Source organism: Aotus nancymaae, unplaced genomic scaffold (assembly GCF_030222135.1).
Source record: "Aotus nancymaae isolate 86718 unplaced genomic scaffold, 86718_ANA_hifiasm-v0.15.2.pri h1tg000891l, whole genome shotgun sequence".
Lineage (NCBI taxonomy): Eukaryota > Metazoa > Chordata > Mammalia > Primates > Aotidae > Aotus > Aotus nancymaae.
Genome location: NW_026989307.1, coordinates 10,670 through 35,408, shown reverse-complemented (window position 1 = coordinate 35,408; position 24,739 = coordinate 10,670). Strand labels below are relative to the sequence as shown.

Genomic DNA, 24,739 nt, shown 5'->3' with positions numbered 1-24,739 from the left:
AGACGTTCCTGTAGTTTTTGCACAGCCATTGGAGCCCAAGATGGGCTGAGCTGCAGTCCGTGGTCCTGTCCTGTGACTTCCAGCTGCCCCCCAAGACTGTGCAGTGGTACAAGGATGACACACCCCTGTCTCCCTCTGAGAAGTTCAAGATGAGCCTGGAGGGTCAGATGGCTGAGCTGCACATCCTCCGGCTGGTGCCTGCCAAGACTGGTGTCTACTGGTGCCAGGCGGGCAGTGCCTACCGCAGCACTGAGGTCACTGTGGAAGGTGGGGCATGAGGGGCACGGGGCCACCGAGAGGGTTTGGGGAGGGGTTGCCCAGTGATGTGGGCACTGAGGCCCGCTGTGTCCTTGCAGTGCAGGAGGTGGCAGTGACAGAGCCGCTGCAGGATGTGGAGGCCATAGAGGAGGGCCGGGCCAGCTTCTCCTGTCCCATGAGGATGAGGAGGTTGAGTGGTGGCTCAACGGGATGCCCCTGTACAACGACAGCTTCCATGAGATCTCCCACGAGGGCCGGCGCCACAGCCTGGTGCTGAAGAACGTCCGGAGGGCCGATGCAGGCACAGTGCATGCCTCCTCCCGCAAAGTGTCCACCTCTGCCCGCCTGGAGGTCTGAGGTGAGCCATCCCACGAGCCTGCAGGGGCCCCCACTAGGGATGGGATGGCGCTGGGCTCCCCTCACCCTCCCACCCCTCCTGCAGCAAAGCCAGTCGTGTTCCTGAAGGCGCTGGATGACCTGTCCTCTGAGGAGCAAGGCACCCTGTCCCTGGAGTATGAGGTCTCTGACGCTGAGGCCCATGTGGTGTGGTGCAAAGATGGCGTGCAGCTTTGCAACAAGTATGACTTCCTGCACACGGTAGGCACTTGGGGGCCTGTGGTGCACGACCTGAGCCCTGAGGACTCTGGCCTGTACACCTCCCAAAGCACACAGCTAATAAGAGACGGGGTTGGAGTTCAAATAGATTTTAACCTCTATTTAACCTCAAAGTCAGAGCTGTTCACACCCCAGAGGGCTGCACCTGCAAAGAGCCCAACGGTGGGCACAGGTAACCCCTTCAGCTTGCAGCAGACTCTGGACACAACTTGCCTTATTCCTTCTCCCCTGCCTCCCCCTGCCTCCTCACCCTGGCTCTGGACCCCAGACTGAAGCTCATGCAGACTCACCAGCATCAGAAGTCAGCAGGCTGGGCGATGGCTCTGGAGGCACCCCAGGTGCAGGGGCCTCCTTGCTGATGTCATCTCCACCCTCCGGGGCCTCTGCTCTACAAGGTTGATCTCCACTCCTATGCCTAGCATGGCAAACATCTCCTGGAAGCACGTTACCACCTGGCAGGCCTCGGTAAGTACCTAAAAACGGATGCGGATGAAATGCTCGTCTTTGTGGTATGTCTGCCGGTCTGCAGGCTCCTCTGGCTCTGCAGGGCCCTCATCTGCACTCAGGAAGAGCTCCTCACCTGAAACCTCGGCCGAGCTCTTGGTGCGGAAGAGCCGGTGCAGCCGCCGGGCAGCCCGGCAGAAGGTATTGTCCAGCTCACCCCCAGAGGAGCTCTCGGCCTCACTCTCTGTCCCACTGACCACCACGCAGGCACTGTGGGCTACCTGGCCAAACTTGTTGCTCACCTGGCAGGTGTAGTGGCCAGCATCAGCACGGCCTAGGCCAGTAATCAGCAGAGAGCAGGTACCATCCCTAAGCTGGTCGATGTGATGGTGCCGCCCATCAGTCAGCTCCACGCCGTCCTTCAGCCAGCGGGCTCGCACATCTGCCTTGCTGGCCACGACACACTCCAGCCGCAGGGCATCCCCCACCTGTGCCTCAGTGTCCCCAGATGTGTGGGAGAACATGGGCCCTTCCTGCTGCTTCATCTCTTGCCAAACCTTGTAGCCCTTAAAGGTGGCCTGGATCTTCACAGCTGCCTTGTCCACTGAGGGATCACCCAGGTCTTTGGTGCTCAGGTCTCCCAGTGGTGGGCGCACAGCAGCCAGTGGTTCCTGCTGCTCCTGTAGCTTCGCAGAGGGGGCTGCTGGGGCCCCGACCTGTGGGCACAGAGCCTGATGTCATGAATAGGGAAACTGAGGCCAGAAACAGGGCAGGACTAGCACAGGACACATGGCGGGGACAGCTCCAGGTCTCGCTCCAGTATGCCCTTTTTCCTCCTACCAACTGGACCCACACTAGCTTCGACTGACATAGATGTCCGACAGCACCACCCAAAAGGCAAACCCACTTCCTGGAAATCACTTTACACAGTCACCCAGACGGGGATGAACAGGGTTGTGAAGATCACCATGAAGAGGCCAGTGCCAACTCTTCAGGCAAAAATTTTAACAGTCAGGTGGGTATATGGCTGGGTGGGTGCTGGGTGGATGGAGAGATACACCGATGAACGGAGGGTTGAATGGGAGAACAGGTGTGTGCATGGATGGGTGGGTAGGTGGCTGGCGGATGAGTGAATGGTTAGACAGATGGTGGTATGGGTGGATGGGTGGGTAAACGGGCTGGCAGATAAACAGACAAGCAGGTGAACAAGTACAGGAATAGATCATGGACGAATAGCGGATGGATAATAAACAGCAGATGAATGGAGTTGCATGGTTGTATGGGTGGGTAAACAGGCTGACAGATAAATCAATAAACAGGTGAACAGGCACAGGAGTGGCACATGGAGAGCAGATGGATGGATGAATGGAAGTATGCTGGGTGGATACATGAATGGATAGTGGGTAGACAGATGCAAGTCAGAGAGAACGATGCATGAATAGATGAAAAGAAGGAAGGATGGATGCATACAAGGATGGACAAGTGGAAGGACGGTAGATGGATGATGAATGGATACATGCATGGATGAACACATGGAAGGATGATGGACAGATGATGAATGGACAGACAGTAGGACGATGAATACATGATGGACGGATGAGTACATAGATGGCAGATGGGTGGATGGATGACTAGATGGAAGGAAGAATGTGTGCATGGACGGATAGATGGTGAATGGATAGATGGAAGAAAGGAAAGATGAACATATGGATGAACAGATGGCAGGTGAATGAATAGATGAAAGTAAAGGGAGATGGACACATAAATAGATGGGTGGACGAAAGGAAAAAAGAATGAATGCATGAATGGATGAATGAATAAAAGGAAGAATGGAAACATAAATGGATAAATGAAAGGAAAAATAGATGCATGGATTGAAGGATGGATGGTGGATGGACAGAAGAGAATAAATGCATGCATTGATGGATGGCTCATGTATGGGTGGATGGAAGGATGGATGGATGATTAATAGATGAAAGGAAGAAAAGACAGAAGCATGAATGGATTGGTGGCAGATGGATGGATGAATGGATGGATGGATGGTAGATGGATAATGAATAAACAGATGAAAGGAAAGAAAGACAAATGTATGATTGGATGGATGTAGAAGGATGGAAGGATGGGCAGATGAATGCATGAATGGATGGATGGCAGATGGATGGATTCACAGAATGAATATGGATGGGTGGATGGAAGGATGGATGGATGCAGAAATAAGTGGATGAATGGTAGGTGGATGGATGGATGACGAATAGATGAAAGGAAGCAAAGACAGAAGCATGAATGGATCGGTGGTGGACGGGTGGATGGAAGGATGGATGAATGGATGGATGATGGTAGACAGACGATGAATAAACAGATGAAAGGAAAGAAGAACAGATGTATGAATGGATGGATGGTAGAAGGAGGAAAGGATGGAAAGATGGATGCATGAACGGATGGATGGCAGACGGATGAATGGAAGGATGCATAGATGGATGAATGGTAGATGGTGGGTGGAAGGAAGAATGGATGGATGCACAGATAGGTGAATGAATGGTAGATGGATGCACGAACGGATGGATGGTGGATGGACAGATGCATGGATGGGTACATGGAAGGAAGGAAGGAAAGATGGATAAATGGGTGCATGGATAGATGGATGAATGGTAGATGGATGCATGAATGGATGGATGGCAGATAGATGAATGGATGAATGGCAGATGGATGAAGGGAAAGATGGATGGATGGATGAATGGATTGATATATGGATGGATGGTGGATGGACAGATGCATGGATGGGTACATGGAAGGAAGGAAGGAAAGATGGATAAATGGGTGCATGGATAGATGGATGAATGGTAGATGGATGCATGAATGGATGGATGGCAGATGGATGAATGGAAGGATGAATGGATGGATGAATGAATGGATTGACACGTGGATGGATGGTGGACAGATGCATGGATGGGTACATGGAAAGAAGGAAGGAAAGATGGATAAATAGGTGCATGGATAGATGGATGAATGGTAGATGAGTGGATGAATAGAAGAAAAAATGATAGATGAACAGATGCATATATGGGTGGATGAATTGTGGATGGATGAATAGCGCATGCATGGATGGATGGATGGAGGGATGGAATGATGGTGAAGGTCTCAGACCTCTCCTTGCAGGCCAAGTTGGGGTGCTCACCTTGCTGACCAGTGGTGATGTGCCTGGCCTCCCAGCCTTCCTGAGGTAGGTGACCAGGGAAGGGGTGCCTGCCTGGGACTCATCATCAGAGCTGGTGTGTGAGAGGTCAGCTTCTCCGGTGCGTGCCAGCTCATCGGCCATGGAGTAGCCTTTGGAGAAGTCAGGTGCCACCTCCTCTGCCTCCTGTGGCAGGCGCTGCGAGTGACCATCCTCCTCAGGCAGCTCACTGATGGAGTCCAGCGTGGGCTCACGGCTCATGCGACGCTTTCGAGCCAGGGCCTCCCACAGCAGGTGCAGGTCGCCCTCCTGAGCTGCCTCGGGAGGCAGGCTGGGCTGCGGGTGGGCCTCATCCACAGAGGCTGGGCTCAGCACCACTGAGGAAGGCAGGAGACGGGTCAGTGGGCTAGGACACAGCTAACACCCCAGACCCACCTCAGCTGCTAATCAGTATGTGGCTGGGCTGTGGCCTTGCTAGGCCTCTCTCCCCACCTGGCACTGGCTACTTCAGATGGCACAATCTTTGCAAATCTCGGAGTCCCTGAGCCTCAGCTCTCCCACTTGGAGTGGGGCCTCAGTCTACCTCCCTGTACAGGACATGTGATGCCCGGAACAGAAAAGGACTCTGCAAAGGCAAATTGGGCTGACTTGAGCCCTTCTGACCCTGCTTCTGGGATTAGAGCGCCTAGATTCATGGGAGTGCTGGCTGCCAGGCAGCGGGGCCCAGGCTCAGAGTGCAGGGGATGGCCCTCAGAGTGTGGGGTGGCTTGGAGCACCGGGAGTTGCAGGGAGTTCAGAATACAGGGGATGTTTGTGTACAGGGCCCAGAAGCTTAAAGGGACCAGAATAGGAAAACCAAGCGTTGCACCAGCCAGGATCTGCTCAGGGACAGGCAGGCTGTCCTCGGCAGTCAAGGCTCTGCACGTGGGGTTTGCCGCATCTCCCTACTGAGCCTTGGCCTCTCCCATGTGGCGGGGTCCTCAAAAGGACCCTCAGCCCTTCCCTGAGAGAGCCTGTGAGAAGGCGGGCAAAGCTGCACCCCCACCCAGAGCTCCCCACCCTGGAACTGGGAGGACAGGGCCAATGCACCCTGGAAGGTGGCAGCCTCGGGGCAGGTAGAGCCCTGGGCCAGACCACAGTGGTGCTCACCCTCGTCTTCTGCCGTGAAGCCCTTGATCACCAGCATCTGTCACCGACCCTGGGAGACGACTTTGAAGCGCCCGCTGGGTTGGATGCGCTCCGTCCCTTTGTGCCAGAAGACCTTGCCAGCTTCAGCGGCCACCTCAAGCTCCAGACAGACATCCTCACCAACTGCCACCTGCCGGCTCTTGAGAGTTGAGGGCTGGGGAGGCACAGGCTTTGGTGGCTCTGCTGGGAACAGCGTCCATGGAGGAGGACAGGCCCCATCAGCAAAGATGCACCCAGAGCGCAGGCCCCACCCCGAGGCCCCCCTCCCTCCTCCAGCTTGTGGAGGCTGTGAACTCCCAGGTCCCAGCGCAGCAACTCACCAAGCAGCACAGTCTGGCACAGGTGCATTGGCTCCCCGGCGCCCGCAGGGCCCATGGCTGCCACACAGAAGCGTAGGTCTCCCCGGGGGCAAGGCCATCCACCACACACTCGGGTCCAGGTACCAGATCTTGGCAGAGCCGCCACTGGCCTGTGGCCCCCTCCTTCACCTCCATGCGGTAGCCATAGAGACCACCGCCTCCATCGCTCGTGGGAGCCACCCAAGACAGTGTCACAGCGCGGCCACTGCGAGCCACCACCTCAGCATCCTCTGGGGGCTCAGGGAGGCCTGGGGGAAAGGGGGACCGGTCAGGGGGCGGCTCCCTGTTGGCATGAACAGCCCCTCTGGAGGCCATTGAGCTCTGTAGTACCTGCAGGTGGTTGCACCCTGAGGCTCCGTGCTGCTGTGCCAGTGGCCGACCTGTCTCAGGGAGTGCAGGCTGCTGCCCAGGCCCCGTGGCGGCACACCTGCATATCACATGGAGACTATGCCCGGAGACATCCAGAGTGGAGAGCCCCCAGCAGTCTCTGGGGCCAGAGCACCTCCTACCTCCGGTCTGCCCAGAGCTGGGCTCAGATGTGCATTGGGGGTGGGGGACAGTGAGGAGATGGGGCAGGATGAGGGAACCTTGGCCTCAGGAACCCACAGGGTGGTGGGCTCATGCATGCTTATGCCTGGCCAAGCACAGCCTCCCAAACTCCCACGGTCAGGCCCCTATCTGCAGGCAGCCAACCAGAGGGTGTGGAGTGGGCGGATGCTGCAGAACCCAGCCTGGGACTCCCCCAGACTGACCTGCAAGGGAGGGAGCAGGGAGCTCGCCCACCACCCACCCAGCACAGTGAGCCACGCAGAGGTCACGGCGTTGCAGCAAGCGAAGGTGACCTCCCCGGCATGGTGGGGCTGGGCGTCGTGCAGCAGCAGGGCGCGGTGACTGCCATCGGCGGTGACCGTCCAGTCGGCATCGTCTGGCTGCACCACCACACCACTGATGTACCAGGACACCTCTCCCACCGGCACCGCCTCGCTGAGCATGCAGGTGAAACAGGCCTGCTTGCCGGCCGGGACCGCCGCGTCCTTCGGCGGCTCCAGAATCTCCAGGCGCCAGCCTACAGCTGGGCAGGGGAAGGGGTGTGAGGGCGAGGACCTGAGCAGGGGGCCGGTGCCTGGGCTTCAGAGCCTCGCCTCCTCACACCTGCGTGGGTGGGAGGGGTCCAGGAGACCGAAGCTCCCTACCGGCGGTCCCACGACACCCTCTGGCGAGGGCAGCCCAGCCTTCCGTGGGGACACCCCTGCTTGGCCCTCAGCCCTGCCACATCCTTCCTGCCTTCAACCCAGCCTCCCATGGGTCCCAGAGACCACCAACACGTCCCCTCCAAACTCCGGGGTGCCTCTGATCTCGACGCAGGACGCACGCACCGTGCCACCCCTCCTGGGCCCTGGGCCCGGGGCTCCTACCTGTAAGGTTTGTTCTTGCCGAGTTTAAAATCAAGAAATTTAGGCCAGCACAGAAAGATCCAATGCGAAGGCTTTATTCAGGCTCCCGGGTGAGGTTCTGCGTCCTGCGCCGAGGCCAGAGAAGTCGCACCGACTCCTCTCAGCCGTGGGGTTTTATAGGGAGTGGAGGCGTTTGATTGGTTGTGCCCAAGGTGAGTGGGGCCCGAATGGGACAAAATGGGAGGCGGGGAGTGGAGCCCGGAGGGGACAAAATGGGAGGCGGGGAGTGGAGCCCGGAGGGGACAAAATGGGAGGCGGGGAGTGGGGCCTGGAGGGGACAAAATGGTCTTTGGTAGGTACTGGTGGGGCTTTTTTCTGGGCTCCCGGTGAGAGGGGTTGTGTCCGAGCTCCCGGCGAGGGTAGGGGTTGTGTCCGAGCTCCCAGAGAGGGAAGGGGGGGTGTCCGAGCTCCCGGGGAGGGAAAGGGGTTGTGTCCGATAAGAGGGAGGAGGTTGTGTCAGAGCTCCCGGTGAGGGAGGGGGTGTGTCCAAGTTCCCAGCGACGGAAGGGGGTGTGTCCGAGCTCCCGGAGAGCGACGGGGTGTGTCTGAGTTGCCTGCGGGAGAGGGGGTTGTGTCCGAGTTCCCTGCGAGGGAAGCGGGGGTGTCCGAGCTTCCTGCGAGGGAAGGGGGTTGTGTCCGAGTTCCCGGAGAGGGTGGGGGTTGTGTCCGAGCTCCCGGCGAGGGAAGGGGGCTGTGTCCGAGTTCCCGGTGAGAAAAGGGGTGTGTCCAAGCTCCCGGCGAGGGAAGGGGTTGTGTCCGAGTTCCCGGCGATGGAAGGGGGTGTGTCCGAGCTCCCAGCGAGGGAAGGGGGTGTGTCCGAGCTCCCGGAGAGGGACTGGGGTGTGTCCGAGCTCCCGGCGAGGGAAGTGGGGGGTGTCTGAGCTCCCCGCGAGGGCAGGGGGTGTGTCCGAACTCCCGGCGAGGGAGGGGGTGGTGTGCGTCCGTGCTTCCAGCGAGGCAACAGGCCTTATACTACCCACTGCGGAGCAGGTGGTTCCGGGCCTCAGGTGGAAGGGGCCAACCCCTGGTGAACCCTGCCCCTCGTGTCCCTCCCCACAGCCCCAGGGCCTCCACCCCTGACACCCCTCTGCAGCCGCAGCCCCCAGCCCCAGCCCTCTGCAGCCCTGCCCGCCCACCGCAGCCTCTAGTGGGAGGCATCCGGCCTACCCCGCACCGGCACAGCGCGGTCATCTCGGACTGTGAGGAACGCAGAGGTCAACATGTCCCCGGCCCGGAAGGTCATCCGGCAGCTGTCCTGGGGCCGCAAGTTTTTGAGAAGCAGCAGGTGGCACAGGCCATTCTCGAAGTAGACCACCTCGGCATTCTCTGAGGTGCGCACAGTTCCGTCATCCAGCAGCCAGGTGTGGGTGGCCACCTCGGACTGGAACAGCCGGCACTCAAACAGCGCCTCACTGCCCTCCAGCACCTCCATGTTTTCCAGCCCCTGCACCACCGTGTTCTTGGCTGCGGGGAGAGGGAGTCTCAGACCAGTCTGCACTTCCAGGGTCCCCACGTCCCCGGGGAGAGCCCTGAAAACTACAAAACGCGAAACAAAATGCCCCTCCACAGAGGCTGCGTGGCGGGGGGCACTCACTTGGAAAATTGCCAGCCCCAAGACAACATCACTTTTGGAAGTCTTAGATTTCTGCCCCCGACCCGCAGACAGCGCCAATGGGTAGGATATTCTGGTGCCCAGGAAGCTGGGCATCCACAGGCAGAGTGACCGGTGTGGATGGGCACTGCCCACCTGTGACTTTCAGCTGGGCCTCGGAGCTACACATGCCCACGTGGAAGCTGACAGTTCCAGGAGGAGCCCAGCCATCTTGCCAGACCTCAATGACAGGGGCTCATCACCTCCCCAACACACCCGCCTGGTGGAAGACCTTCCCAAATGGAGTGGGAAGCATCCCCATCCTGGTACAAGCAGGTCCCGGGGGCCCCGCTTTGTGCAGGGTGAGCAGGTGGAGTGTGCCCTGCTCCACAGCGATGTCGTTCATCTCGTTGGCCTGCAGGGGCACACCTCCTAAAGCCCAGCGGGCTTCCTGGCCTGAGGCTCTGGACAGCTGGCACTGGAAGCTGGCATCCTGGCCTTCGCTGAGCTGCATGTCCTGCAGGGGCTCCAGGATGCTGGACACAGGGGAGGCATGGGTGTCAGCCTCAGCATCTGAGGTACCCCTTCAATCAGCAGAGTCTCATCATCCTAGGGGATCCATCCCTGGGTATCTTCCCCAAATGCACAAAGATAAGCACATGGGGGCCTGTTCTCAGCTCCCCACTCCAGCTGCAGGCAGAGTCTGCTCTGATGGACGGTGGATGGGTGAATGGATCAATGGAGGAATGAATGGATGGATAATAGGTGGATGGATGGATGGCTGATCAATGGATAAATAGAAGGATTGTGGATGGATTGATGGATTGGAGGCATGAAAGATGGACAGTAAATGGGTGGATGGATGGGTGAATGGATAAATGGATGGATGAAAGGATGGATGACAGGTGGGTAAATGGGACCCGGGTGAGAACTAGAGGAGATGGTGCAGATGACTGATGGCTGAGAGTGGGCTACGGTTTGCAGTGGCCCCAGTTTGCTGCAGCCCCGGTTTACAGTGACCCCGGTTTGCAGTGGCCCCCACGAGGGCCAAGACCCAAACTCCAACACTGTCAACGTATGGGAAGCCCACGCCCACCTACCCCACCAGCCTGGCTCAGCCCACTCTCCTCTGACATCCTGGGGCCACCCTGAAGTGCCAGCTCACAGGTCTACCTCCCTGCCAGGCCCCCAGGCTTCAAAGGCAGGGACCTTTGCTGTCTGTCTCCATCCCCAGTGCAGTCACTGGAGGGGCCTGCCTGCGGCTACCTCTGATAGTGAGCTGGGCGGAGGAAGCGGGGCCACCCATGTGGAAGGAGACAGTGCTGGTGTCCTCAGGTGTCACGCCCTTCAGCCACGGGGTTTGGATGCGGCCATCCCACACGGCCACCTCTGTCACCTCTGTGACAGAGGTGTGGGGCTTTGCAGTGGCAGGCCCTGCAGGCACCACTGCACGTCTGTGGCTCCAGCCCAGGACACCTCACAGCTGAACTGGACATCCTCGTTGGCTGGCACCTCTGCATCAACCAGCCCCCTCTCAATGGTCACCTCAGGCTCTGAGGGGTGAGGCAAGAGGGTCCCCTTTACCAGCCAAGTAAAAGAGCCCAGGCCAAGCTCCCACGCCTCCTCCTCCAGGAAGCCTTCCTGGGCACCCTCACACTCCTGTGCCACAGCACATCTGTCCCACATGGTTTCCATCCCCCGATGTGCTCACAAGCACAGATCCCGCCATGACAGCTCTTCGGGGACAGAACCTGGGCGGGGGGTGTAGGCCAAGAGGCAGTTGTATCTGAGGAATCCTTGGGAAGGGGTTGTGGGCTGTCCACTCGCATACCGCAGCCCCACTCTGGCTAGCACAGCAGGGAGGCAAGGCTTGCGGGAGAAACAGGAGCGGTCAGCAGGACACCCACACACCAGCCGCGGGTGGACTTGAGGGGCTACAGGCTGTTTCCCTGCAGCCCAGCTTCTCTCAGAGAGCCCCGACAGGGACACTGGGAGGTGTGGGAGTGAGGAGGAAGACAGCATGAGAGAAGGGCTCAGGTGCACCCAGAAGGTCACCATGAGGGGTGGATGGCAGGGAGTGACTCACCCTCTCCTCCGGGAGGCCCCAAGGCTCACCTGTGACCCTGAGGGAGGCAGCGGTTTTCTGGCCACCTGTCACACAGGCATACTCGCCCGTGTCCTTAGACTCCAGTTGGTGGATCAACAGCTCCCGAGTGGCCCCCTGGCTCCTCATGTCATACTTGGGACCCGCCTGCAGCTCCACGCCCTCCTTGAGCCATTGCACTGTGCCCCCCCACCCCCCCCCCCGCTCTGCTTCGCTCAGCTGACAGCACAGCTGGACTACGGCACCCGTCTGCTGCTCCAGGCTCTGCAGCCAGGTCTTGAACTTGGGCCTGGGGACTGGGGGAAATGCAGGAAGGCACACTTAGCGCCCCTGGCCACTGACCAAGGGTGAAGGGCTGTGGGAGGCAGGGCTGGCGAGCAGCTCACCATGGACAGAGAGGCTGGCTGTGCTCTGCGTGTGGCCCGTGTCGCACGTGTAGTCACCCGTGTCCTCCTGCTCCTCACCGCATACCAGCAACTCTGCAGTGACCCCGTCCTGCACCATCCAGTACTTGGCACAAGGGAAGAGCTGCAGGGAGCCCTTGCGCCACTCCACACTGGCACCCGCCCGGTTCAGCTTGCAATGCAGGTGTGCCATGTCTCCCTCGTCCACCTCCTGGGGCTGCAGCTCTCGCAGGAACCACACAGGTGCCGCTGCGGGGGAGGAACAGGGCGTGAGGGCAGGTCCCTGAAGGGCTATAAGGGGGAACGCACAGCGAGCATGATACAGGGCAGGGTGGGGAAGGGAACTGCAGAGAGCGGCTATTGGGAAGGAGCAGGGCCTTGGGCTGGGTCCGACCCCCACCTTGTGGAGCCATCTCCTCAATTGGGACCCCCAGGTGGAAAGGCAGCCCCAAGGGTCAGCCTGGAACACTGGAACTACACTAGATCCTGGGCCAGGCCAGCCTGGAAGCCCACCTGTGACGGTGAGGGTGGTGCTGGTGCTCTGGGAGCCGCAGGTGCAGGTGTACTTGCCAGTGTCTTCACAAAGCAGGTCCTGTAACACCACCTCCACCATGCAGCCCTGAAGCCGTGGCTCCCAGTGCCCGTTGGCCCGCAGCTCCAGGCCACCCTTGCTCCAGACCACTGTAGCAGCGGGCGCAGATAGCTCACACTGCAGGCTGGCTCTGGAGCCCTCCTCCACCTGCAGACTCTGCAGCGGTTCCTGGAACATGGGGTGTGGGGCTGCAGCAGGCAGGAGGCAGGGGGCAGGGGGCAGGGTCAGCTCCAGATCTGCACCAGGCATCGCTCTCCAGGTCAGCAGATGAGGGCCTGGGCTCCCCCCAGCTCCCTGGCCTGGCTTCACAGGCGGTGCTGCCTCAGATGGCAGTGGGGACCACTGGTCTGCGATTCGGGAGTGAGGAGGCAGAGCAGTGGGAAAGCAGGGAGGGGCAAGATCTGCCCAGGGCTTAGGAGGCTGGCCTCTCACCCAGGACCCCACCCACAACCCTGCAGGGCCACAGCCCCCAGGACCCAGGGCAGGGGTGTGTACTCCTCCCTGGTACACAGGTGGAAGCTGGCTGGAGAGCTGCTGGGTGAGGCCCTGTGCCCCAGACCTGAGGGCAGAGCTGAGTCCCCCAGATCCCAGGCCGATGCCAGGGCCTGGGGCTATAGGTTCCGTCTTCCCTCCCCGGGCACAGATATATATTCAGATTGCAGAGTGGGGCCGTGGCCCCCAGACTCCAGGGCAGGGACCAGGTCACCTTAGGCCCTCAGGTGCCGTGGGGACTGTTTGCCCCACAAGGCTACACAGAACCAGGGCCAGCATGCAGGGCCCAGGGCTCTAGGTCCAGCCTCCCCTTGCTAGGCACCAGAGGCCTCCCTCCAAGGACATGAGACCCTGTGGCTGAGACTGCTGGGCTCAAATGAAGGCTGGCAGAAAGTTGATTGATTAGGGGGTGATGGGAGGCAGGGGGAAGGCAACAAGGCAGGAATTCCTTCCCTACCACGATGGCTGGTACCCAAGGTCATGTGGCTGGAGCTCAGTACAGACACCAGGGCACAGGATAACATTGGGACCCATGAGTAGAGGGGACAGAGGAAACCGCAGGAGGCAGAGGAAACAAGCACCTGCAAGGAGGTGTGTGGTGCCTGCAACTGCACACGGAGGAGGCCACATACCCACATCAGTCCACGCAGCCACGTGAGGTCATTACCCTTGGCAGTGAGCATGGCTGATGTCCTGTCTGCCCGCACACACACGAGTACTCCCCAGTGTCTGCCACAGACAGGCCACGAATCTGCAGCTCACACTTGGTCCCGTCCCACCTCAGGCTGTATCTGTCCCCATCTTTGAGGGTCTCAGACCCCTTCCTCTACTCCACGGGGGCCGCCTCGCTCAGCTCACACCGCAGCATGGCTGTGGCCCCTTCCGTGGCCTCCTTGTTCCTCAGTTTCTCAATGAACTGAGCAGGCAGAGCTGCAGGAGGGTCAGACAGACCCAGAGAGCACACCGTCTTTGCTCCCCTGTGTTGGAGGAGGCGGCATCACTGGGCCACATGGGCAGGGTGGACAGAGACACTGACCTGTCACTGTGAGGGTGGCAGAAGTCGTCTGGTCTCCGAAGGAGCATGAGTGCGGCCCGCTGTCCTGCGGCCGCAGGTCCCAGACCACCAGCTCCAGCACAGCACCCTCCTGGCTTAGTCTGTATTTGTCACCTGGCCTCAGGATGCTGTCCCCACAGCGCGACTCCACGGGTGCGGCCACAGATGACAGCATGCAGCACAGTGTGGCAGCACCACCCTCCAGCACCTCCAGGTCCTTCAGGGCCTCCCGGAACCGCATCGGCTGGGCTGCGGACAGGCAGGGGCTCAGCTCACCCTCCCTGCCCTGAAGTCCACGAGGGGTCCCCAGTAGGGGGTGGAGAGCTGGGGACATTGGCTGCAGGGTGCTGGCAGGCCCACCTCCCCCTTCTCCTGTGGGGCATGTGGCAGGGACCTCAGGACTTCTGGAAAGGGTCAGCTCTGAAGGTGAGGGGTAGAAAGGGTGAATCAAGCGGGAAAACAGACAGGCAGGTGTCAGGGACCTGTGCCCCCCAAATTCACAGGTGGAAGCCCTAGCCCAAACCTCCGACTGTGGCTGTGACAAGGGAAATAAGGTCAAATGAGGTCACGGTGGGCCCTAAGCCACTGTGGCTGCACCTCCTAAAAAGGGAGATTAGGGCTGGGTGCGATGGTTCATGCTTGTAATCCCAGCACTTTGGAAGGCTGAGGTGGGCGGATCACCTGAGGACAGGAGTTTGACACCAGCCTGCCCAACATGGAGAAACCCTGTCTCTACTAAAAATACAAAAAATATTAGCCGAGCCTGGTGGCACATGCCTGTAATCCCAGCTACTCAGGAGGCTGAGGCAGGAGAATCACTTAAACCTGGGAGGCAGAGGTTGCAGTGAACCGAGATCATGCCATTACACTCCAGCCTGGGCAACAAGAGCAAAACTCTGACTCAAAAATAAAAAGGGAGGTGGGCACACAGGCGTGCAGAGGGATGGCCCTTCAGGAATGCGGAGGTTCTGCAGGGCAACCCCTGCGGGTGGCAGAGGCTAGGGCAGGAGCCAAGCAGGGTGGACCAGGTGCCAGGAAACACCAGAAAGCACATGGGGACCGGGGGCACCCCACACGGGATGCATGGGAGTCTGGGTCCTCCCGCCTTGGGCTCCCTGTGAGTGCACATGCCCTGCCCTGAAGCTGGTGCTGCCTGACAAGAGAGCTGCAGGTGCCTGGCCCGTGGCTGGCCTTCGGGCAGCTGGGGCTCACCATGCACCCTGATGATGGAGCTCCTGTTGGCACCCTCAGCCTCACACTTGTAGCATCCACTGTCCTGCAGGGTTGCCCCGGTGATGAGCAGCTGGGCCCAGTGGCCCTCGTGGCTCAGCTGGCACTGGGTGGACAGCTGCAGGGTCTTCCCGTCCTTCGTCCAGTGCACTGGGATGTCACGGGTGCTGGTCTCACATGGCAGGGTCAAGTCCTCACCCTCTGTGACCGTGGCATCTGTGAGCCCCTGGGAGAAGATGCTTGGCTTCTCTGGGGGGCAGAGAGAGAAGCAGGAGCATGTGGCATGCTGTCACACTGCCACTGCAGGGGCCGATGGAGAAACCCTGGCTCTCGCTGCAGACCGGACAACAGCCTGGCTTGGCACCCACCAGTCACCCTCACACTGGGGCCATGCAACAGGCTGTGCAGAGAGCAGGGCAGGCTCTGCACAATCACCCCATCATCTCCTCACCACAGTGAGGGGGCTCCTGCCCTGCGGGGGAATGCAGCCTGGCCCGAGCCACACCAAGCACAGTTCTGCAAACCACGCAGATGAATTCATTCTGAAGGAGCCCAATTCAGCCTTCCAAACTCCCCTGCCCCACAGAAAGCCAATGGGGCCTTCTCTGTGAGCCCAGGGACAACAGGCACTGGCTGAGCTATGTCCGCCTCTCCACCTGGCTGCAGCCCTGAGTGACATGGGCAATGTGGGCATGCAACCCACCAGTGACCCTGAAGGCAGCTGAGGCCTGCTGGTCACCCGCCTCAAAGTAGATGGAGCTGGAGTCCTTAAGTGCCGGCTGCCACAGCGTCAGCACATGGTAGCCCCTGGGCTGGGCCTCGATCTCATTGAGTTCATTCGTATGCAGGGGTGTCTTGTCCAGGAACCAGTACACAGGCTTGTAGTTGGCAGGGGAGATCTGGCAACGGAAGGTGGCCGAGGAGCCCTCCTGCACATCCACGTCCTCCATGTCCTCGATGACGTGCACCCACCGGCCTGCAAAGGCACAGACTGCTCAGGGGCCCCACACCATCCAGGACCATCTCAGCCAACGGGGCTCCCCAGGACAGACGCTCCCCAGGATAGAGCAAGGTGGCTGTGTTTTAACAAGTTTGCAGGGATGGAACTCCAAAAACGGTAAGTGGGTCAGAGCTGAACAGTCCAAAGATAGTTGTTTGAGGGCCACTCGGAGCCCCGAGCCTACCTCTCTGCACCTTGGGAGTCCTTCTACAAGGCTTGCTGGGTGAGTCCACAGCCTGCTGAGAACCACGCCAGTGCAGTCCTGCCCTCTTTCCAAGCTGTGCTCCCAGAAGCAGCTGGCTCCCAAACCTGCTAATGCCCGCTGTGTGTGTCATTACAATTGTGCCATGAAATTAACTCTCCTAGTAACAGATGAAACAGGAGTGTGAAAAAAAATATGCCAGGTGCGATGGCTCACACCTATAATCCCAGCACTTTGGAGGCTGAGGCAGGCGGATCATGAGGTCAGGAGTTTGAGACCATCCTGGCCAACATGGTGAAACCCCATCTCTACTAAAAATACAAAAAAATTAGCCAGGCATGGTGGCATGTGCCTATAATCCTAGCTACTCAGGAGGCTGAGACAGGAGAATTGCTTGAACCCAGGAGGCTGAGGTTGCAGTGAGCAGAAGGCTTGCCATTGCACTCCAGCCTGGGCGAAAGAGGAAGACTCTGTCTCAAAAAAAAATAAAGCTACAGTTGTGTTGAAATTTAAATCAAATGATTGGAAGATGGAAAATATGAATTCCTAGAAATGAGGCTTTTTGGCTGTTGAATTAGGAATAGTAAGAGACAACCGTTTATGAATATCAAGACGGGTCCTGCATTCAGATTCCTTCTGTGTACACAGTGCCCCCCAGGCATGACTCCACAGAAGCCGACCCTGCCCGGGTGACACGCATGGACAAAAGCTCTCATCAGTGGATGGCACAAACGGAAGCGGCTTGGTCTCCCTGACCAGGCCAGCCCACATCCTCATATGTTAAACATTTCTTTTTTTTTTTAAGATGGAATCTCACTCTGTTGCTCAGGCTGGAGTGCAGTGGTGCAATCTCGGCTCACTGCAACTGCCGCCTCCTGGGTTCACACAATTCTCCTGCCTCAGCCTCCCAAGTAGCTGAGACTACAGGTGTGCGCCACCACAGCTGGCTATTTTTTGTATTTTTAGTACAGATGGGGTTTCACCATGTTGGCCAGGCTGGTCTTGAACTCCTGACCTTGCGATCCACTCACCTCGGCCTCTCAAATTGCTGGGATTACAGGCGTGAGCCACCGCACCCAGTCATATTAAACTTTTGTTATCTTATGACTCTCACTTTTGATGGCTTTTTTTTTTCTCAAGACAGACTCTATACTGTCACCCAGACTGGAATGCCGTGGTGCAATCTCAGCTCACTGCAACTGCCGCCTCCTGGGTTCACACAATTCTCCTGCCTCAGCCTCCTGAGTAGCTGGGATTAGAGGGGCATACCAACACACTCAACTAATTTTTTGTATTTTTAGTAGAGATGGATGGGGTTCACTATATTGGCCAGATGGTCTCAAACTCCTAACCTCATGATCTCCCCACCTTGGCCTCCCAAAGTGCTGGGATTACAGACATGAGCCACTGCACCCAGCCACTTTTGATAACTTTTAAAAACATTAACTATGGGTACCAAGTTGAGATCATGGTGCTCTACTGTGGTAACAGAATGCTTTCACCAGGGTCACCAAATCCACTGCACAGGAAAAGTCAGTGACGATTCCTGGTTTGCATTACTTCTGATGATCAAGGCTGGGGCCTTTCACATACAGGACCCTGTGAATGCTCTGTGCTCAGACCTCAGTAGGGACCTCCTGCAAATTCAGGTCTGGACACCAGCCCAAGACTCCAGAGCCAAGTGGAGTTTGTGGTGCCAGGGCTGGGCTTCACCTGCCCTGATGCCAATGTGCCCCACGACCTTGCCCTGGCCATGGACCCACTAAAACTTCAGTTTTCTTATCTACAGCATGGAGAGAAGGACAGTTCTCACTCTGCCTGCCACTCAACCACAGAGGCAAACAGTAAGATCAAAAAGCCACCTGCTAGGATCTCAGTGTCACCCTGGACACTCATGTTGAAACTTAATCCCAATGTGGCAACATAAAGAGTGGGGCTTTTAAGAAGAAATTGGGTGAGCGGGCTCTGCCCTCAGGAATGGATTAATCCATCCATGGATCAATGGCTTAACGGGTTAAAGCACTGTCACGGGAGTGGTGGCTTTACAAGAAGATAGAGAGAGGCCCGAGCTGGCACCCTCAGCCCCCTCCCCATGGGATGCCATGTGCCACCTCCTGGGGACTCTGCAGAGAGTCCCTGAAGCAAGAGGACCCTCACCAGATGTGGCCCTTGACCTTGGACTTCCCAGTCTCCAGAGATGTAAGAAGTAAATTACTTTCCTTTATAAATGACCCAGTTCAGGTATTCTGTTATAAGCAACAAGAGAAAGACTAAGATGCCAGTGTAACTCTCAATGACAACACTAATGGCCATCAGTTCTTCCCTGGGGTCACCTGAGGTTGCCTGGCATGGCCGAGTCAGGCTGTCCCTCTGGGACAAGGGTGACAGGCTGTATGTGCAGATACACGCAGAGCTCACACATGGGCCAGGCACCCGCGCGCATGAGAGAAACACACAGTGACCGAATAAACACACGCGGAAGTGAGGGCTGGCAGCTCATTCACAGCCATGCTGGAGCCTCAGCGGCCACCCAGGGAGAAACACACAGTGACCGAATAAACACACACGGAAGTGAGAGCTGGCAGCTTATTCACAGCCATGCTGGAGCCTCGGTGGTCACCCAGGGAGCACCCCACTACCCTCGTGATGGGAAACCAAAGCTGGGCCTGTCCACCGCCAAGTCTCCAGTGCCATTCAAAGCCTGGGCCACACACACTCGGCCACCTCACCTTGCAACAGGAACCGGGCCTGGGTCTGGGCATGGCTGATGTCGCAGGTGTAGGTGTCGCTGTCTGCCTTCTCCAGGGTGCGGATGGTGAGCCACAGGGTCAGGCCTTTCTGGCTGAGCTGGTGCTTCCCTGAGGCCCCAGGCTCCGCGGGGCCCTTGCGCCAGTTCACGGTGGCTGTGGGGTGCTCCATCTTGCATGTGAACACAGCTGTGCCTTTTTCCTCCACCTGCAGGTCGGCCAGCCTCTCTGTGAGGCGGTTTGCTTTTTCTGGACAGGGAGATGGAAGCAGAATAGGTGCTGCATGAGGCCCACGCAGACCCCATACTGGCCCCATTATCATCCAGGCCTGGCTGCAGAAGTGCTGGGACCTGGGCGAGCCCTTCCAGCTGGGACAGAGGAGCTTGGGCTCCAGGGTGGCCCCCTGCCCTGCCAGGGGAGCGAGGCTGCTCCAGGGCCATGCGTGGGGCTCCTGCGGCATTTACCTTCCACGCGGAGTCTGGCTGTGCTCTTGGAAGCCTCCACCTCACATGCATACTCGCCCACGTCCTTGAGCAAGACTCCATGGACAGCCAGTGTGGCCATCGTGCCCTCACAGACCACATCATACTTCTGGCTCTTTTGGATGGCCTTCCCATCCTTCAGCCAGTGCGTGGGGGTGCCTGCCCATGACAGCTCACAGAGCAGCTCCATGTCCTCCCCTGGCACCACCCACTGGTCTTCCAGGGGCTTCATGATGGCCACCGGCCTCTCTGAAGGGAGCAGGGATAGCCGCCCTTGAGGCCCAGCCAGGGCCATGGTGCCAGCCACAGCCCCAGGCACAGACCCAGCCAAAACCTCCCACCTCCGCCAAGACCAGGACTGGGGCAAGGATGAGCGTTTGGGAACACTCGCTCTCTGGTGACTAAGACAACAGAACCTGCGACCCTCAAACTCTGGCACCTCCACCTTCAGGAGCCTCAGAGTCCTGGAAGGCCAGTGTCCCCACTGTCACCAGCATGGGACTGGGAGGCAGGAAGATCAACCACCACAGAATTTTATCCATTGGCATCTTTCAGGCCGATGACTCAGTGTGGCCGTGGTCGGCATCCCAGGAGTGAGCCCCGCCCGCTGAGCTGCACCAACTGTGCGCGTCAGGGGCGCGAACTCAAGCGCTGGCGGTGACATCAGCGGAGCCCATGACTGGGGCCTCGGGCTGGGCCAGTGCTGCCAGACTGACCCCGTGAGCCCCAGCTCTGGGGAGCTACTGAGCACTCAGGGCACTTGGACCACAGATTGGACCAGAATCCAGGCCTTCATCAGAGCTCAGAGTGTGGCCCCGCTGCCACCTCAGAGCTGCCCCCAGCACCTGGCAGGTGCCTCAGGCCCCAAGGCTTCCAGAAGGGGAGCTGGGCCACAGCGGGGGGAGGCAGGCCCCAAAAGCACCCCCAGCGGCTTCTGGAGCCAGGGAGCCCAGCTCCTGGACAACTGGGGACAGGCCCAGGCTCCCCACCCCCCAGCCCGGGTGACAAACCCCCATCCGGCAGGCCCTGCCCACCTTTGACAATGAGTGAGGCCTTGGAGGTGAGGCCCCGCACAGAGAAGACCACCTCCCCGGCATCACTTGGCGCGGCCTCCCGGACCACCAGCACGTATTTTTGGCCCTGCCGTGTGGCCTCGAAGCAGCTAGAGCTGCCCACCTTCTTTCCGCTGACTATCCACATGGCCGGGTCGCTGGCGCTCTCATGAGCTGCAGCTTTCCCCCTCCAGCACCTCCTTTGTCTTCAGCCTCTTGGTGATGCCCACGTGCAGATCTGAGGGCCATGGGAGAGACTGTCAGTCCAGCCAAGAGGATGGCACTGCCCTTGGCCAGACCTAGGGAGGGCCAGACCCTGGGAGAGATCAGAGCTCACAGAGACCAGACCCCAGGAGGAGCCGGATCCCCCCAGTCCTTTATAGGGACCAGACCCTGGGAGAGGCCAGGCCCCGAGGGGGAGGGTGGGACACTGCCTCAGCCAATGAGCAGATGCCTCTCTGCAGGAGCTGGCTGCACCCTGGCATCTGTGTAACCAACAGCTCTGAGCTCCAATCAGGGTGGCAGGGAGAGGGAGGACCCGCGGTGGCCACAGGGAGGAGAGGAGGTGCCGGACCCTGAACAAGGGGCTGCCAGGCAGGCTGGACCCAGCTCCAGGACAAACTCACCAGCCTCCTGCCCCTTCCCCATTTCATTACAAGACTGTCAGGGACCAGTCAGCAGGCCTGTTATGCCACCTGTCACCCACACCAGGATGCCACTGGGACTGGGATGGGGACTCCCAGTAATGGAGCCAGGACAGTGGGCACACACGGGGGCCAGGTAGCTGCCCTGCAGTTGAGGGACCTGCCCCTGAGAAGTAGGCAGGCTCCAGGGCACATGCGCCCCCAAAGCTGCAAGACTGGGTTTGGGGATGTCTCCACCCTGACAGCTCCATGACCTAGGGGCCTTGCTGGAGCCCTGTGAAGGACAGAGATGTGGCCTACTCACAGTCCCTGCCTGGCATCTCAGCTTCTCCCTGGTCATCCCCATTGGTGCCCCCACACTGGCCTGGTGGCTTCCGAGAAGACACAGCCCCTGGTTCAGCGCAACATCCCTGGCTGTGCCCCTTGGAGCACACTGGGCAGGGAGAGCACAGCCTCCAACCCTGGCTCCAGGACCCATCACTCCTGGGTCCACCTGCCTGCACCTGGGCCTCACAGGATCACGTCAAGCCATGGTTCCCCTAGGAGGTCCCCCGGCCTCTCCAGCTCAGCAGAGCAGCCCCTCAATCTCAGAGAATGACGTGAGCCACCCAGGTAGTGGCTGGCCCCACAGCCATGCCCAGCACGCCCCCCTTCCAGGAGCTCCACCGTGCCCACAGCACACACCGTGCATGCTGACCCGGGCCCAGGTCTATTTGGAGCCCACGTGGCAGGTGTACAGGCCAGAGTCCTCAGGGCTCAGGTCGTGCACCACAGGCCCCCAAGTGCCTACCGTGTGCAGGAAGTCATACTTGTTGCAAAGCTGCACGCCATCTTTGCACCACACCACATGGGCCTCAGCGTCAGAGACCTCATACTCCAGGGACAGGGTGCCTTGCTCCTCAGAGGACAGGTCATCCAGCGCCTTCAGGAACACGACTGGCTTTGCTGCAGGAGGGGTGGGAGGGTGAGGGGAGCCCAGCGCCATCCCATCCCTAGTGGGGGCCCCTGCAGGCTCGTGGGATGGCTCACCTCAGACCTCCAGGCGGGCAGAGGTGGACACTTTGCGGGAGGAGGCATGCACTGTGCCTGCATCGGCCCTCCGGACGTTCTTCAGCACCAGGCTGTGGCGCCGGCCCTCGTGGGAGATCTCATGGAAGCTGTCGTTGTACAGGGGCATCCCGTTGAGCCACCACTCAACCTCCTCATCCTCATGGGACAGGAGAAGCTGGCCCGGCCCTCCTCTATGGCCTCCACATCCTGCAGCGGCTCTGTCACTGCCACCTCCTGCACTGCAAGGACACAGCGGGCCTCAGTGCCCACATCACTGGGCAACCCCTCCCCAAACCCTCTCGGTGGCCCCGTGCCCCTCATGCCCCACCTTCCACAGTGACCTCAGTGCTGCGGTAGGCACTGCCCGCCTGGCACCAGTAGACACCAGTCTTGGCAGGCACCAGCCGGAGGATGTGCAGCTCAGCCATCTGACCCTCCAGGCTCATCTTGAACTTCTCAGAGGGAGACAGGGGTGTGTCATCCTTGTACCACTGCACAGTCTTGGGGGGCAGCTGGAAGTCACAGGACAGGACCACGGACTGCAGCTCAGCCCATCTTGGGCTCCAATGGCTGTGCAAAAACTACAGGAACGTCTGTAGGGAGTGGGGACAGGCTGGGCCACGGGGCCACAGGAACAAATCACCCTGCCCTGCCTGCCAAGCCCTGAACCTACTTGCCTATGACCCTGAACTGAGTCCTCCCCTGGCCCTGAGCCACTGTGGGAAGTAGAAAAGTTCCTTTTTAAAGTTTTCTTTCTGTTAAATCATAAGTGTGTTAATAACTCTGTTAAGCCCTATCCTATGTAGCTGTTAGACATGCCCTGCTTACAGGCATGTAGCACATTCTATGTCCTTGTACTTTAAGTAAGATATCCATGCTGGACGTGCTCACAGGCAGGTCCCAGCTCTCCATTGCTTTTACCTGTTTAGAAAGTTTCAAGTTGTTACCCAATTGGGTTTTAGTTTAGATGGTGAGGTCTGCCTCCAGCCAACGGAGATCAGACACAGCAATAAGGACCAACCCAAATGTGTAAGGGATAAATGTGTGTGTTTTCCTTTGTTCACTATACTTTCGTGGCATGATGGCTAGTGAGGATACCCTTCCTGCAGTCCAGAAAATAAAAACTGCGTTTCTGAAAGATCCTTTTGTCTCAGAGCTGATTTTTCTTTTCGGCACCAAGCATCTATTTCCAACAGCTGCGTCCACCGTTCCGTGAACTATCTTCCCCCGGCCCTGAGCTGTGTCCCCCGTGGCCCTGGTCTGTGTCCTCCCGCGGCCCTGAGCAACATCCATTCGTGACCCTGAACTGTGACCACTCACTGCCCTGAGCCATCTCCATGGCCCTGTCCTGTACCCGCCCACAGCCCCATCCAGGCCTCCCAGCAGCCCTGAACCTTGTCCTCTTGTGGCTCTGCCCCACGTCCACCTGCCGGGGTGAGAGTGCTCACCTGAGACCACCATGCGGGAAGAGGAGCGGGACTTCCCGATGGTGAAGTGCATGGGCCTGGTCATGGTGGAGCAGGTCCGTCGCAGTGTCAGCCAGTGCACCGTGCCCTCCTGCTCCAGGCCCACATTTCCCCCATCCTGCAGCACCATCTTCCCCAGGAGCCACTTAGGTGGCCGGACTGAGGGGATGGAGGTCTCACACTGAAACCAGGCAGGGGCGGGCTCCATCACCGTCACATCCTGCAGACCCTGCACGATGGTGATGGACTGCTCTGTGGAGAGGCACTGGTGGGTCCCACGGGAAGGACAGGCTGCCCCTCCAGCAAGTTCCTTCCTGGGAAGAAGCCCCTGCCCGCCAGTGGCCCACATTACCTTAGTTTTAACCCATTATTTTTTTTTCCAGTCTCCTGTCCAGGATAACACATTACATTTAGTTTTTATGTTGCATTTGTTTACCCTTAATTGTGACAGTCTTTCATACTTTCTTTGCTTTTGATAATCTTGATTGTTTTGAGGAGTTCTGGTCAGTTTCTTTTGTAGTATACTTCCCAAATGGTATTGGACTGATGTTTTTTCTCATGACTGAACTGAGTTTATGGATCTTTATGAGAAAGACCACAAAGGTTAAATGCCGTTTTCATCACAATATATCAAGAGTAGAAACACGCGGTCAACATGACTTATCCTCGTTGATGTTGGCCTTGATTACATGGCTGCTGAGGCAGTGTTTCTCAGGTCTCATCACTGTAAAGTTACTCTCCTCTCACTCCTCTTTCATATATATTGTATGCCTTAGAAGAAAATTACTATGAGCATCTCACACTTAAAAGTGAAGAGTTATGTTCCACTTTCTTGAAGTCAAGGAATCTGCATATGAGTGTTTCTGATTCATTTGACTCTAATATATGAATTATCTTACCAAACTCATAGCTAAATATAACTCCCAATACTGATTTTTATTTTTTCATAGTTCAATGATTCCCTCTCTCAGTTTAATTACATTGCTTGAGTAGAGAAGCTCCAAGCTAAATTTCATCTCTGCCAGCAAAACGAGTCTTTGTCTTCAAAAGTGTTTTAATCCTTTATTATTATTATTGTTATTTGGATATTAGAAGCATAGTTTTTTTTTTCAAATCTCCAACCTTCTGTATTGATATAT

At 58.1% G+C, this 24,739-nt stretch overlaps 1 protein-coding gene and 2 pseudogenes across 1 annotated transcript; all 3 read right to left on the bottom strand.

Annotated features, from left to right (window-relative positions):
* Positions 1-371: 371 nt before the first annotated feature.
* LOC135273300 (obscurin-like) lies at positions 372-7,339 on the bottom strand (annotated as a pseudogene).
* Positions 7,340-7,528: 189 nt separating this feature from the next.
* Positions 7,529-21,088, bottom strand: LOC135273299 (obscurin-like). Its single transcript, XM_064372142.1, is given in 19 exon segments — positions 7,529-8,325; positions 8,658-8,954; positions 9,238-9,322; positions 9,434-9,630; positions 10,348-10,495; positions 10,498-10,634; positions 11,197-11,481; positions 11,572-11,838; positions 12,103-12,369; positions 12,630-12,727; positions 13,504-13,603; positions 13,710-13,976; positions 14,940-15,206; positions 15,661-15,948; positions 18,889-19,155; positions 19,371-19,637; positions 20,423-20,613; positions 20,615-20,678; positions 21,067-21,088. Coding segments are annotated over 19 exon segments (4,311 nt in total).
* A 292-nt stretch (positions 21,089-21,380) lies between these two features.
* Positions 21,381-23,949, bottom strand: LOC135273298 (obscurin-like; annotated as a pseudogene).
* Positions 23,950-24,739: the final 790 nt, after the last annotated feature.